The sequence below is a fragment of the Cygnus atratus genome, chromosome 12, assembly GCF_013377495.2.
Source record: "Cygnus atratus isolate AKBS03 ecotype Queensland, Australia chromosome 12, CAtr_DNAZoo_HiC_assembly, whole genome shotgun sequence".
NCBI classification, from domain to species: Eukaryota; Metazoa; Chordata; class Aves; order Anseriformes; family Anatidae; genus Cygnus; species Cygnus atratus.
This window is the reverse complement of record NC_066373.1, coordinates 12,921,552-12,936,931: the sequence shown is the minus strand read 5'-3', so window position 1 is coordinate 12,936,931 and position 15,380 is coordinate 12,921,552. Positions and strand designations below refer to the sequence as shown.

Genomic DNA, 15,380 nt, shown 5'->3' with positions numbered 1-15,380 from the left:
TAATTTGCATCTCAGAGGCTCCTTATCCCAGCCAGTGATAACACACAGCCCAGGCCAGTGGACAAGAGAAGATGGACCTCGCATGGGTTGGATCCCCCCAACCCGCTCCTTTTGTCCTAGGTCACTAGCCTTGGAGGGATCCACCACACTGCAATCAGCCAATCAGCCAGAGAACACATTTGGAGCACGCCAGTGGGTGTTAGCTTTTCCTTGACATTAATGTACAGCTTTTCCTCTGATTCATGCTGACATAGGGTAGCTCGCTTGAAAAGGAGACCTGATAGCTCTGCTCCAGAGGTGAATCTGCAAGTCTGCTATCTGACAAAGCTAATTCATCAAAGCTTGGCAACCAGCCGGGCAGTAAATTGGGCCCAAGAAACCATCACTGAGGAATAATGATAGGCCGTCTGGAGGGAGCCAGACTCGGAATTTCCCAGGGTGACCCAGCGCAGACCCACCGTGCCCTGGCAGCCCAGCAGCTGACTCCGCATGAGGATTTGTGGTGTCTCCATTCCCTCGGTTACGCTTGGCGTGGGTCCGAGAGGCAGCACAGAGCATCGCTGGCCAGGAGCCTGCCAGGACCAAAAGGCTCGGGTGGGCCAGCCTCATGCAGGTTTTTGGTGCAGCCCCTGCCCACGCTGGTCGGGGCTGTCCCCGAGACCAGAAATCTCTTGGAGCTCGGTGTGATTGGTGCCACATAGTCCAACTATAAAAAAAAAAAAAAGCCACTCTGGAGACTAAGACCTGACTTCTGATAGCATTCCTAGTTCTTGCTTATCCCTGAGTCCTCTGGAAAATGATGCAATTGCTGTAAGGCACTGAATAGACAAACGCGGTGGCTATTTTTGTCCCTGTAGAAGCTTGCATTATCAGACAGCAGAGTCCCTGAGTGCTAGGCAAGGGTTGGGATCAATCGTTTAATCAAGAAGTTGAACGCTGGGATCATTGCCTTCTTGCAGGACAGATTTCCATCGCGAGTAAGAGCTGCCAAAATTGGTTGTAGAGTGTTCCCAGCCTGTCAGGCTGACCCACCACACCTTGCAGAGGCTGCACGTGACGGGGAAAAACCCCGTTCCACATCAGCTGCACACAGAGCTTTGCCCCAGGTGGTTTAGCAGTCCCAGGGGACACCTTAGGACCTTATCCCAGAGGCAGAATTGAGAATCTGAGTCTGGGAGATAAAAATTCCTGCTAAAGAACCATGAGTGCCATGAGCAGATGAGCAGCTCCAGGACAGTCCTGCAGGAGCATCCCATTCACCAAGCATTTTTTTTTTTTTTTTTTTTTATAGGGCCAGCCAACTGAGCAGGGACACGGCTGGTGTTTTATCTGGGATCTCAGCCAGACAGGGGAACAGTCAAGAAAACATCAATTTTGTCTTCTGGCTACAGGTGTATAAAGAGGAACACCGAAACAGCATCTCTGGGAACTCAGGGTTGAGTAGGTAATAGGTAAGGTAGCCAGAAACGATGCTGCACAACAGCTACTGCTGGCTCAAAAGGATCTTCTCAAGAACACCAAGGGAAAAAGAAGGTGGAAGAAACCACCATGCCACCTCAGATCAGAGAGCACTTCCAGTGCCACAGCTCCATACGGCTGTGCTGCGGCAACGCGCTTTGCTTGCTGGAAGGAGGGGACTGGGAGAAAGCAATGGGAGAAGAATTCCCAGAAGAGATGAGAAGCACAGGCTGTGTCCCTGTTAGGTCACCCAGGTCCTGGTCCCTTGTGTCTGCCTTGGCCGTGCTTGGCTTCGCACCAAGAGGTGAGCTGGGCTTGCAGCAGAGCCCACACTCTGGCCACAAAAAGGCAGAGCCTCTAGTGCCGGAAAAAATAATAATAATAATTCCAAACTGATGCGTGGAACTTGCTGCCACCGACAATGGAGCCTAATTTGTCATGCTCGGTCCAGCTCATCGCAAACTGCTGAGCGAGCTAACGAAGCTCGTCGCCATCTGTGTCCCCTGACCATAGCTCTCCCCAGCAGCGCTCCGAGCAATGGGGTTCGCCAGCCAGGACACAGACACAGCTCGGCTGGTTGCTGCCAAGCAGAACATTTAATAACCAAGCCCTTTCTGCCTTCCTTTGGGAAAAGCACGCGGCTGAGTCACTCTTGCTTCTAGGAGCAAAATTGCCCTGAAGACTTCTTCTACTCTTTAATTTGGTTGGCCAATGAGAGCAGCAGAATACTGTGAGTTCGGTTTCCCTAGATGAGCAGAATAACAATTTATTTGTTTACTGAAATACAGCAATTTTGAAAGGGCATGAATTCATGTCAGACACTGATGCAATAAGAACTCCTCCCCGGGACCAGGTTTTAGGCACCTTTCCTAAAGTCTCCTCCAAACCTCTGCTCTGCTTTCTAGAAGCTGTGTGCCTGTAGCCTAATCCTGCACAACCCATGCCTGGGAAGGATGCAGAAGGCTTTGGTGCCACCAACGGCCAGCATGAGGCTGGAAGACCCTGGCCATAACCCATGTCCATGACCGATGCTGTGTTTCCAGCATGGTCTGCTGCAAGGAATTCATTCCTTCTGCTTCAGCAAGACCAGATCCCAACCCAGGTAGGAGCTGGTAGCACTGTACTAGCAAAATGCTGCCTTTAAAATCCAGACCAAAGGTTTGTGTCTAAAGGTAAGCTTTAAGAGCATGAGGCTCTGGTGGGACAGCTCTGGAAAGAGTTAAACCTATGCATCTCGTCTTTAAAACCTCTGCTCACCTTGGAAGAGGCCACTCAGCCAGTGCTGCCCGTGCCCTAGGAAGTTATTTAAACACTCATTTCCAAATAGCATCACAGCTATCTCTGCCTGCTCGCATCTGAAGGGCACGGCTCTGTCTGCGTGTGCCTTGCTGTGAGCAAGCACTGATGGGACGGATAATTATGCAGATGCTTGGGGAAAAACAAACAAAAAAAAATCCAATTTACAGTACATTTAAAAGCAACCCTCTTGCCAACTCAAGTCTGCTCCGACTGCAGCGGGAGCAGTTGGAGGGAGCTGTGGGTGATGCTGATGCTCCCCAAAGACCTCCCGCCCTGCAGCCCGCACTACAAAGTCCCTGCCAGCCAGAAGCAGTGACAGAAGCGCCGAAGCAGCAGCCGTTTATCAGTGCTGTTTGTACGTTTATCTCCGCGTTGTGCTGTCTCTCCATATGGCTGTTTCTTTATTACAGGGAATTGCAGCAAAAGCTTGAGATAATAGGCCAGAAATTCGTAAATGAAACAAAATCCTGCACTAATGAGGAGAGAAGCAAGCGTGTGAATGGGAACTGCACGTTCTCCTTGCTTACACCGAATTTGACCAGGACCTTCACACGTTTCAAAGCAGTGATTTTTGCCCCAGTGAACACCAGGGAGGAGACAGAACAGAGCACCTTTGCTGTAGCTACAGCATCAGCTGCAGCTGAATCCCGTAGCAGCTCGTCTCCAGGAGCATGGGAAGGGACCTGCTCACCAGCGTCTCCTTCAGAGGATGCTCCTGACCTGCTCATCAGACGGCCCCAAAGCATGATGAGGCACAAGTGTGGCTGGAGTGGCATTAACAGTGGTGGCAGGGACAGGGCCTGGGGCACCCTGAGGCACAGCAACCTCCAGCATCCGCAGTGCAAGGCTGTGAACTAAGGGTAAGGACCCCAAACTGGGGTCCAAACCAGGAAGCAGAGTACCACCAGTACCGGGGGAAATCCCAAGAAGGGTTTTCTCCCTCCTCCCTAACTACAAGGCACCAGGAGACCCCCATTCCCCACCCTCTGGTAGCACATCTCAAAACCAGCACGGTGGTCCTAGCGGGAGAAGAAAGCAGCCGCTGATTAACAAAGATTTCACACCAAGCCTGTCTTTTCCTTTCTGATCACCCAGACGTGATGTGCAGCCACCTTCTGTGATGCCAGGAGGTGCCTTCGCTGACGATGGAACAATAATCCCTCAGGAAGGCAGAGCGACAGATGAAGAACAAGTAGGAAGTGATCTAAGATGAATGCTTTTTCCTGCCACATCCCTGCCTTTCTGCGGGGAGAGTGTGCACTCCCATCAATTGATACGAATGCTTTGTGCTTGTCGATATGGCAAAAATCACACCATGCTTAAGGAAATGAGAAAAGATGACAGCAGCAGCGAGGAAAAGCAGACACCTCTTTCTGCAGGTCACACCAGCCCCCAGTTAAGCTCAAAAAGCTCCTCTTTGTCCTGTCGTTTACCGAAGCTAAAGGCAAATCCTCCCCCAAAGGGGTATCTTCAGCAGGCCAGGCCATGTCTGCAATGTCCCAAAGCGCAGGGACGGTGCCAACATCTCTGCTCGTGCAGGAACCCAGCATCTCTGCACAGGGAGGTTGCAAAGCTCTCAGCACCTGGCAGCAGGAGCCCTGACCTCCCGGAGCAAGCTGTTTGAAGGCTGACCCCAAAGCAGGGACAGGACTCGTGAAGGCCGCCTGGTTCCGCCAGGACATCAGCGGTGGTTTCAGGACAGACACGCACCAGTGCCAGAGATGCTCAGGGCTGCCCCCAGCATCCAGCAGAGGGAAGTGGAGATAGGTGCAGGGAAGGTACCCCATGCACCAGGGGTACACCCAGAAATCCCTTACATCACAGTCAGACTATCTGCAACAAGACACTTGCTTGATGCCTTCTCTGTTGCTGCCGCTTAATTTAATCTCATTCAGTTTGTTGAGGTGCCTGTTTGTGTGCTGTAACATTGCTGCTGTGAAAATCTCAATCGATAGCTCTTTCTTTCAAGTGGGGACTGTGATCTATGAGCCTCTGTGCAAATAGCCGCAGCTTCAAGATTAGCCATTGGATGGGAGGCAGGGAAATGACAGCTCTGTCCTGCTGCAGTCTCTGAGCAGGAAATCCACGCAGCAGCTTTGGCATCTCGGGGAACACGAGACTTCTAGGAAATGATGGATGCTCCAGTCACCCACCAGCCAGGGGACAGCCGCAGCCCACTCTGCTCTCAGACAAACACACACAGAGCACCCCGGCACCCCAGCACATCTCCAATTTTAGCTCCCCAACCATTCAGTCCTCTCTTCTTCCCATTAGGAGCAGCACCAAAGGGCAAAACTCCAATGGAGGCAGCAAAACAGCACCAAGGCAGCTGCTGAGGGCAAGAGAGGCTCGAGTACACCTCGCACGCCTGCTCTAAAGGGATGGAGCAGGTCCCTGGGGGCTCCACTGCACCAGAGCCCCCGTCTTCATCACAAGGGAAGACCACCCCTGCACCACCTTCATTCATCAGAGTCACTGAGATTGGAAAAGACCTTCAAGATCATCAGGGCCAACCACCAGCCTGACCTACTTTATTGTTCTATTTATCAGTTAGCCACAATGCTTGCAGATTGAGGGGATTTACCATCCGGTGCCATAAATAAGGGCACTGGGAGGCAGAAATTCCCTGCAAGCCCCACTGGTTTGCCCAGGGAGGGAAGGCAGGCATTGCACTGGGACAGCAGCCACAGGTACAAGCAATGACATCACATCATGTAAAAAAAAAAAGGCAAAAAAAACCCCCTATCATTTATAAATAAGCACCACCCATCCAAGGGTGTTTGGCTGTTTGCAATGGAAAACAAATTTTCATTGTGGATCCAGACAAAATGCTCTGGGAATTCCCCACTTTACATTCATCCACCTGGGCACAGAAACTGGAGTGAGGCAGCTGGAAAAGCCCCAAGAGGGAAATTCAGCCCCTCACGCATCCCAGGAGGCTGAGCCCGTGCTTTTTCACACAATAAACAGAATTTGTGGAAATGATCTGGGCTCATGTCTGCTCATATCTATGCAAATCCTCCACTTTCCCAGGAAGTCCCCAGCTAAAACCACACAGAGCCAGAAGCCCTCTTGCTGCATGATCATGGAATATTTTCCTTTCTCTTTGAGATGATGACATGGAAATGTGTATAACACCAAGTCCCAAGCTGCTACGGACCAGTCGCTGGAAAACAGCCTCACAAAGCACTTACCATCACTGCCCAGAACGATGCAGGGATGACCGCCTGATTGGAGAGGTTGAGAATTCGGGTAGCATCTTGCAGAACTTGGATATTGCCAAAATTTATCTTACTCGGATGCACGTAGACTACTGGGCCTTCTCCGGTGCTCACTAAATGGATTTTCTGCTCCAGGAGGCATGTAGAAAAGACCCCAAAAAACAGGGAAAGGTTAAAAAGATTAGACAGCGCTCTGGATACACCTAGACTGAGGGATAATTATGGCTGATTGAAGCTTTTAGTGTTGTAACACCGATACAAAAGACCTGCAGCAAGTGTGGGGTATGGGGTGATCCCACCTGAAAGACACAAGCTCCCTTCATCGGGGGTGCAGAAACCCAGCTTCCCTTGCTTGCTTTTTTCATGCTTGCACCCACACCTCCTGCTCACTGCTGGCTTTCCTTCTGCTGCCCTGCACTCACTCACACCCCTTTTATTGCTCAATTTTGCCCAAAACCACCCTTGCTGACTCCTGCTGTGGCTTGGATAGGAGCTCCATGAAAGTCAGAGCTACGCCTGTGAAAACCAGCACACATCAGAAGCAAAGCAGGCTCTCCAAAGTTAGGAATACACAAAAACACAACTCGAAGGCAACCAACACTATAAGAATAACAGTCAACTATCAATTACATCATTCAGTGTTTTTCTCCTTTACCAGTCTGTGACCCCAAAGTTTTGTTGCAGAAGCAGTGCAGACCATCAGGGGAGAAATGCAGACCCCTTTACTAAATCCCCTCCTTGCATCATTAAAACCATGAGAATTTATCCAGCCCTGGTGGCTTTCACCAGGCCCAAACACCCCAACAAGACCTGAATATGCCCCGCTCCAACCCTGACAAGATGCTGTACGATCCACTGGAGGGCACAGAGTTGGATTTGACCACAAAACCCTTTTTCCATTATGTATGACCCGTACTGATGTCTGACAGCAGGAAATAGCATTGGCAGCTGCCAGAATCACTCCTCCAACTCTGCCAGAAGGAGCAGCGTCCGCAAGTGCTCTTCTCTTGACAAGACGCTGCTGCATGCAAGTACGAGCCAAAATCAAGTGCTGAGGCTGATTCCCCAGAAATAAGGAGCTGAACTCGTAGGATATGGTGGGGCTTTCACCCCCCGGCAGAGCAGAGCGCTGCACTCTGGGCGATGCTGCCCACAGCTCCCAGGAAGCAGGAGGCACAGGGAAGAGCCATGCCTCCAGCTGACCACAGTGCAGGAGCAGCAAAGGCAGGGCACAACCCTTTGGAGACGAGCAGAACAACAGCTGGAGGGTGCCCAGGCCACCTGGAAACCTGCTTGTCTTCATTAGTGTGTACTATCATATGTCCTCACCAATAAAGGGTATAAAAAAAAAAAAAAAAAAAAAAAAAAGCTTCATCTACAGATTTATTGGAAGAGGCAAGAAAGTCCTCTTTCAGCAGTGTTGGAGGCAAGGTCCCAAGTGTCAGGCAGATGCGCAATCCCAAACAAAACACCAGGCAACAGCCCTACGGAGACACTGCATTGTGTAGGTGAAGGATCCGCAGGTTTCCCCTAAAGTCTTGGCAGAAGTTGGGATCAGCACCAGAAGGCAAACCTAAGGCAGGAGCAAGCTCCTGTTTGGTTTTATTGGAACACACGGCGGTGACTCAACTGAGGTCAGATTTGAATGATATGATAGGAAAACGCCACTGGTACAAGTAGTTAAAAAACAAACTAACAGCTAAACCACTGGGTTATTCTAGCAGGGAGAAACCCTCACCTTTAAGGATCTGAGCCTTACATTTATGAGCAACTGTTTTGCCAAACTTCAGCTTTGTTGCAAGATTCACCTGCCTGGTTTGCGTTCAACCCCACAAAACCCTGGGCTGAGCTGTTCAGCGGCGTACGGGGGATTTAGCAGCATCACTTCCATTCATTTTAATGAAAGCCCAAATCCCTCGAACAGCTTTCAAAATGTCAACCTCCCTTTCTGTTACAGAAAGCTTAAGGTTCCCAGCAATTCTCTGACATCCTACTTCATGCTCAGAGGGATGACAAGACATTTTAGCAGAGCTACTGAAAAGTTAAAATCACTTTCAATTAAAGTTTAATTAACTTAATTTGTTCTAGATGAAGCCAGGACACTGCATAAGATTTTCTTGCCTACGTTTTGCTGTCATTGTTGCTGTTGCTGTGTATGCATGACTATGGACAATGTATTTTTGAAGGTGTTAGCCCAGGAATGCTTTGCCTCATCCATTTCCAAGCTTGGTAGAAAAAGGTCTCTGTGCTGCAGATGCAAGCTGTGCAGACACTTGTGTCTCTCTGGCCGGGGCTTTGGCAAAGAAGTATAATGGGTACTTCTCAAACATGGTTTTCTGAGAAGCTTAAGCCCAGCTTTGCTCAGAACTGCACTCCAGCCTGCTTTCTTGAATGCCCTTTGCTGTAGCAGGGCCAGGGCTGCTCTGCAGCGAACCTCCCAGTGAGGCAGCAGTCGGCGTTCCTCTGACAGCAGAGAGAGACCAGGGACTGACCAGGGACTGCCCTGGTGTGGGACTGGGCCAGTTACCAGTCATGGGTGGGTGCGATGTGGAGTTCCTGGCACCTCCTTTGCTTCCAGAAAAAGCAAGCAACTCTCAGCATACGGCAGGATCCGGCCCCTGCCCACGTTCTCCCCTACCCAGCCTGGCTTCCCAGGCTGCCGTACCAATCTGAGCGCCAAGAGACATTCTGAGCAAGGACATCTGGATTCCTGCCACCCCAATCATCATCACTCCAGCTCTTGTTTGCCCAGGAAGAATCCCCAGAATTAGGAATCCCACACACACATGGCACTCTAGCAGGATGAGCCGCGCGGACAGAAGGGACACTGGGACTCACCAGCGGGGCTCCTTTTCTCCCAAACACCGCCACCTCAGCAGCTGTGCACTGCTCCCCTGTCACCTGGGCTGCCAGCACCACCGGGACCTGCACCGAGCTGCGGGGCTGGATGATCCCACAGGGCGCTGGGCTGGAGTACCACACGGCAGCGCTCTCCTTGTGCTCCTGCGGCGGACATAGACGAACACAACTTCAGAATGACCTTGGAGAGAAGCTAAAACCACGTAAATTGTCACTGTGGTAAATGTCAAGGAGCTGACAACCCCCTAGGAGAAAACTAAAAGGCACAAAACGAGATGCAGGATGTGTATGTGCTTAGCATCCCGAGGGGTCCAGCACCAGGTGTGGGGAAACAGCTCCTGTTGAAGGCACCCAGCTGCTGCATCCCTTGCAAGCAGGGCTTTGTGACTCCCTAAATCCTCCTGCGCAAAAGCACCCCAAAGACCAGAATTGCTTCCTAAACCCTAGCATACGTGTTGCTTAGGAAAAAAAAAAAAAAAAAAAAAAAAGGATCTGGATGCATCTTGCTGTCCATTATCCCCAGGTAGGTTCCTACTCTGAGCAACCCCCTGGATAAGGTCACGAGGAGGAGGACGTGAGGCCGGACCTGCGGGAGGAGCCCGTAGCAGCCAGGAACATCGCTGTCGTTCACAAGGGTGAGGACCTGCTGGTAGGGGTGCTTCAGAAAGCACCGCCCGAACTTCACCACGGGGTTGAGCACTCGCAGCAGAGGAACAACGCACCTGGGCAAAGAGATGACCAAGAGAAGGTGGAATTTGTACCAGGACCTGTGGTTAAAACTGCTGCTCCCATACTGCAGCATTCAGCTGGCTGTTGCTGCAGATGTCATCCTAAAAGGCTTACGAAGATAACATCATTCCGTCTGTCAGGAACTTTCAGGTAATTAGATGGACAGAGTTAACCACACCCCTCTCGTAATTCAGCTGACACCTACTGCAGCACAGCGGGATTGAGTCTGGCTGCAACAAGATCAACTTTGGGCTTCAAACATTAATTAATGGTCAGCAGAACCAGAGGAAAGCGAAGAAAACTGCACTCATGCTTCACACCAAGGACAACTTCCTTCCCTATCTTGCCCCCATTCTCCTCTCACCAGCTGCACCAGGAGCCCCTTTCCCCTCTGCCTGTGCCTTCATCAGCTGAACTGGGCACCAGCTCGGCAGGCAGCTCGCTGAGTGCCAAATGGGAAGAACAGAGCCTTTGGGTCACCACCCAGCACAAGCCCACCCTCCCCTCACAGGCAGAAACAAGGTGGCTCTTTGCAAACTTATTGCACCTCAAGCACCAGAAACCAGGCAAATCATGACTGTAATTACCATTCCCTCTAGGAAAACACTCAGGCCATGCCTGTTCATTGAACACAGGTTCTTTTTGACCTGTGACACTCTCAAAGCCCTGCTGTTCTCATAGCTGATTTAACTCTGCATCCAGCTGGGCAGAACGTGCTCATTAAACTGTGCTTCTTGAGCAGGGCCAGAGCGAGCAGGCTGTGTGCGAGGCAGCGCAGAGGTGGTGGAAGCCCCAGGGCAGAGGATGAGCTGGCAGAAAGGCACGACACCTGGCTGTGAGGAGGAGTGCCAACACCTCCTTGCCGACACCATCCACGTCCACCACCAGGGCCAGCTCGTACTGTCTCACGGTGTTGGAGCACAGCGTGACCTGGCAGAAGAGAACAGCAGACACTCAGTGACTCCCCAGAGCCATCGCCCATGTGTGAGAAAAGCTGGGGTCAGTGGGTGGGAGAGAACATTGCTGAAGGATGCTCTACCAGCCCAGGCTGTCTAAAACTCCACCGAGGAGCTATAGATGTTCCTGCTCCAGGAAGCATTTCACTGCAGATTAATGGGGACCAAAGGGGCAAGGGAATGGAGGAACAATAAAGCTCCCTTCCAAGAAATTCTCTTTAACAAAAGTGATCCAGTTTTTAACAACCCACAGGTCAAGAAACACCACCTGGAATAAAAAGCGCAGTGGAAAATTAATCCCATACAGGCTCTGGGTGTGATGCAAGGATGAGCCTTGCCACTGGAGCATGGATGTTCCCCATCTCCCCTACTGCTGCCTTCTGCATGGCACACGCAACAGAGACAACGGTCCTACCTGCCTGGCTTCTCCTATAGCTTCTACCACCAGCCAGTAAGAAAGATCCCGCTGCTTTGGTCTGTTTGGGGTATAATACCTTAAAGAACAGACCCCACTCTCTGTTGCACAGGGGTCTTGCTGGAGGCAGTATCTGCAGGGCCATCCCATCCTCGTGGTCCACCAGCTGCAGCACCCATCCCTCCTGCAGGTCTCCATGCCCCAGCACCCTGGGAACTGCTGTCTGCAGCCTGGGACACCATGGCATGGAGCAAAGTGACACTAAAGCCACCAGTGTGCTGGCCTGCCCGAGCCCTTCGGGGTCCTCTGTTCCACAATAAGGAAAGGGAGGATTTTGCTCTCATTTTATGCTGGAACACTGTTTCTAGGAATAACACATCTTCTGATGATGTCTGAGCTGTTAAATACACCTTGCAGTTATCAGGGCACCCACAAACTAAATTAGAACACAAGTCGACTAAAGCTCTTCCTCCTCTACTCACCACTGTACAAAAATTATTCCATTAACTTTAAATCTCAGCTACAATAGCATAAATCCAGAGGAAATCTGTTGGCTTTAACAGCAGGAGTTCAGCCTTCCAAGGGGAAAGTGTGGCCCAGCAGATGCTGGACAGTTCAGGGCTGCCAGAATTTTTCCTCTCCCCATTAGAGACCAGAGCAGTCAATACAGCTCCTTCTGCTCGACAGGAGCGGGGAAACAAAGCTAAGATGAAAACAAAGCTCTTTTATGCAATGACATCTCTCCAACAGCCACCTCGCTCTTCCTCTGCCCACTTTAAATCAGAGAAATCGCTCACAAAGACATACACGGATGGCTTCTGCTCTTGACCATATGGTGTGTAAACTTGGGATTTTGGAGGTAAGCTGGTGCCCCTTCAAAAACACCCCAGTAGCCCAGATGCCAGCGATGCTGAAGCCCTCTTGGAACCAGAGAAACTTTACCTCCACCTGCTGAAACACACACAGACAGCCGGACCCGTGACGTACCTGGACATCCAGCAGTCCCTGGGAGCGGATGGTTCCTCTGCAGGGAGTTATGGTAAATTCGCTCGGCCTGAGATCACCGTGGGCTCCCTTCCTCCAGGAGAGATGGGTGTTGTCCGACATCTGGACAAAACTGGTCACGCTGGGGGCTCCAGAGCCATCTCCCGGAATGCGGAGGTTGAATGTCATGGGCACCAGGGAGGTGTTACTGAGGCGACACAACAAGGTGCGAGGAAAGCCTACGAAACGACACAAACACAGACATATGCCCCTGATATCCCATGGTTCCCAGCATGAATATCCTGTAACAAAAGCCTGGGTTTGGAATGCAGCTTTTTGACAAATCTGTATGATGGCTACTTGAGAAGCTAAGCGAGGAGTTAACCTTCGCTCTCCTATCACGCTGACCCCCGGCACAGCTTGCTCCCAGCGCTGCTGATCACCAGAGGTTTTCCTTTTCTCTAACCACAAGGAGCTCTGTCCTTTGCCCCCAAACCAGCACCAGTCACTTATCATTTATGAGAGTACATCCAGACAGACCGTAATGGATTTATCTATTCTGAAAACTCAATCAACAAAATTCAAGTTCTGCCATTCATGCTCAGGCTGAATACTATCTTAAACCCATGAAACATCCCAAGATTTTCAGTATGTAAAAGCAGTGTGTTGCCATTGAAGAGCATCTACAGTAAAAGAAAGGAAGGATGAAATTGGGAACTACAGCACTATGCAAAGCACTCTTTAATGCGGTTTCTTGTGACCCTACTACCACAAGTTTGTGACGAAAGTCCAGTCAACTTAATTACAAGTAAATCACTTGTGTTCAGCAAGATCCAGGATGTGAAAGTCTTCCTGTTACTGGAAACTACACCTTCTGCCAAGTGGTTCTCCCCACGCTGTCACGCTGCTGCCTATTGCAGTCCCTGCATATATAATGCTCATTGCTGCATCTCCTTTTCTGCCAGCATCCCAGCCTGCAGGACAGCAGCACGGCTCCTCTGGTTAATCGCTGTGAGTGCAACACTCCTTCAGTGCTTCCTTCTCATCATCAACTGAGGCTGATGATCGTCAGCGTAACACCTAGGAAAGCTAGCTCAGCTGGAGCCTCGGACCTTTTCTCGACCCCTGATCCCATCACAGTTGGATTACCTGTACTGACAAAAATCACCCATAAAAAGCAGGTTCTGCACCTGCTAGCAGAAACTTTGAGTTGAAAGCTGCATTCCCACCCCCGTGCTCTCACCTAGCCTTTTTACAGACCTCTGCCGTGTCTCCCCTGCTTCCTGATCCCCCTTCACTGTTCTCCACCTCACCGAGGTCAGCCTCCAGCTCCCAGCTTTGATTGCTTCCTCAGATGCAGCTGCCTCCTGCTCACTGTCAAATGCCTGTGGTCTGGGCTGAGGCAGGGTAATTTCACCCCAACCATGGATTTTCAGATCCTGAGGCTGACCTGAAGCCCTGCTTTCAACCTTGAGCTGGTCAAGAAGTTGCTGCTGTTCCTCTAAGACAGGGATCTAACCGTACTTATACAGGGCTGGGTGGGAGCACAGACACCAAGAGACATCTTTGGTGCCCCTTGGGTACATGCCGGGCTGGAAAAATATAACACAGACCACACAGAGCACCCATGTCCATCTGGAGGCTCCTGTTAAAGGGTCTCCTATTTTGGGGTGCATGACACCTCAGAGCCCACTTTACAGGGGGCTTAGAAATCAGCAGGAAACGTGCTTTGCCTTTCCTAACAAATGGGGACATCGCACCCACGCTGGCTTCGATTGCTCCCTGCAGAGGTTGACACCCGTGTCTTGGAGGCTGGCTTTCCACCACCTGCACATCCGGGGGGTGTTGTTCAGAGACAGGACAGCAGCCCACAGCCCTCTTCCCTGCTGCTCTGGAGCAGATGCTGGCTTGGCTGCTTTCCAAGCATCGTTTGCATCTGGCTGGGGAGGGAAATGGGGTGCAGGCAGGGCAGGCAGCTTCTCCATGCCCAGCAGTGCCAAGCAGCTAACCCAGCAGCCTAGCAGTGGGGCAGGAGGTGCACAAGGACCAACACAGACTTCGCAGAATCCCGAAGCTGCCACACGCAGACCATCATTAACATGGTTGAAAGAAGTCACAATCCACAAAAGCTGCCTTATTTGGCTGAGAAGGCCTTGTTAATGAAATCAGATTGCATTGGGTGAATCTTGTGTTATGTAACCGTATTTCTGCCAGGCGTGTTTCTTGTTTTATTTGGTCAAAAGGAAACAAAGAAGTGAAAAGTGGTGATGGAGAGAAAGGAGGAAGCAGCTCAGAGAAGGTAATGAGTTTTCTTTAAAAGTCCACGAACAGCATGAAAACACAGAGGCATCCTGGGCACAGAATGATAATGGCCCTTCAATCAATCCACGATTGATTTCACATTTCAACTTCAGATCATCGCAGCAAAAAAGCCTTTTGTGAGACCGAGATGGAGAAATCAGAATCTGCATCTCAATGGGGATGCTCCAGACGCACAGCCGCAGGCACCGCCAGATGAGGAGCAGGATCCTGCACCTCTGGCGACATCGGTGCCTGGTGCCATACCCAGCACCTGGTAACGGGGTGCCCGCACAGCGCTTGGCTCTGGAGCACGACAGGCTGGCACACGGTTTAACGCCCTTCTCCGGTGCTCCCATCCCCTGGGCCCTCCCGCAGCACGGCCCTTCGCGGTCGTTCTGCTGCCAACGACTAGGAGCTTCAGGTTAAACAGGCTTGAGGGACACTGTAAAGCAGCAGCTTTCGATTCCTTCGTTTCTATTTGACCTCACCATGGCTTTCATTTGCTCAAAATAGCAATGAAGGACAAACTCTGCTCAGTGCCAGTTCCCACCATGATTTTGTTCCCCAATCTCCGTGATGCAGAGAGCGAACCAATGGGAAACTCCAGTCATTTAACCCTCACTCTTCACCCTAAACTCTTATAGGCATCCAGAGCCTCTTATTCCTTTGGGGCACTTAGGCTAGAAATTGGCTCTCACATGCCCCAGTGCATCCATGCTTCAGCTCAGGAGCTTTTTCCCATGACTGTGTGTGCAGTATTAATGGCACAATACTGCCTAGGAAGCCAGCAGCCCTGGTTTTAGCACCTCAAAGGCTGCCACGAACCCAGCAGACACTCCTGTGCCAGCACGCTCTGTTTTGGTATCTCTCCCACCTCCTACCTCACAGACCCCCAGGGTGCACTCACCAAAGGGGACGTCACCGAAGCGGAGGGAGGGTACATCGAAGTGAAAGGTCGGTCCGATGACACAGCCCCTGCGGGGATAAAGGCAGGCAGAGGAGGAGTTGGGGTGGTGAAGGAGGAGGGCAAGGAGCTCGGCTCCATCGCCGTGCACCCGTGTGCTCAGCGTGGCACCCATGTGGGCCAGAGGCAGCCAAAGCAGGGCTACCAGCAGCTGCTTTAGCTTAGGGCACCAGGCCAGGTATGATCCCAAGTCA

At 51.2% G+C, this 15,380-nt stretch overlaps 1 protein-coding gene across 1 annotated transcript in view; it reads right to left on the bottom strand.

Moving 5' to 3' along the window:
• Window positions 1-15,380, bottom strand: part of HYDIN (HYDIN axonemal central pair apparatus protein) — a 121,722-nt gene that overhangs the window by 63,414 nt on the left and 42,928 nt on the right. The window contains exons 12-17 of the mRNA XM_035543765.1: window positions 15,130-15,197; window positions 11,925-12,160; window positions 10,396-10,496; window positions 9,424-9,559; window positions 8,817-8,981; window positions 5,952-6,104 (exon numbers count right to left, since the gene is read on the bottom strand). Of these exons, the coding sequence (XP_035399658.1) occupies window positions 5,952-6,104; window positions 8,817-8,981; window positions 9,424-9,559; window positions 10,396-10,496; window positions 11,925-12,160; window positions 15,130-15,197 (859 nt within the window). The remainder of the gene's footprint in view (window positions 1-5,951; window positions 6,105-8,816; window positions 8,982-9,423; window positions 9,560-10,395; window positions 10,497-11,924; window positions 12,161-15,129; window positions 15,198-15,380) is intronic.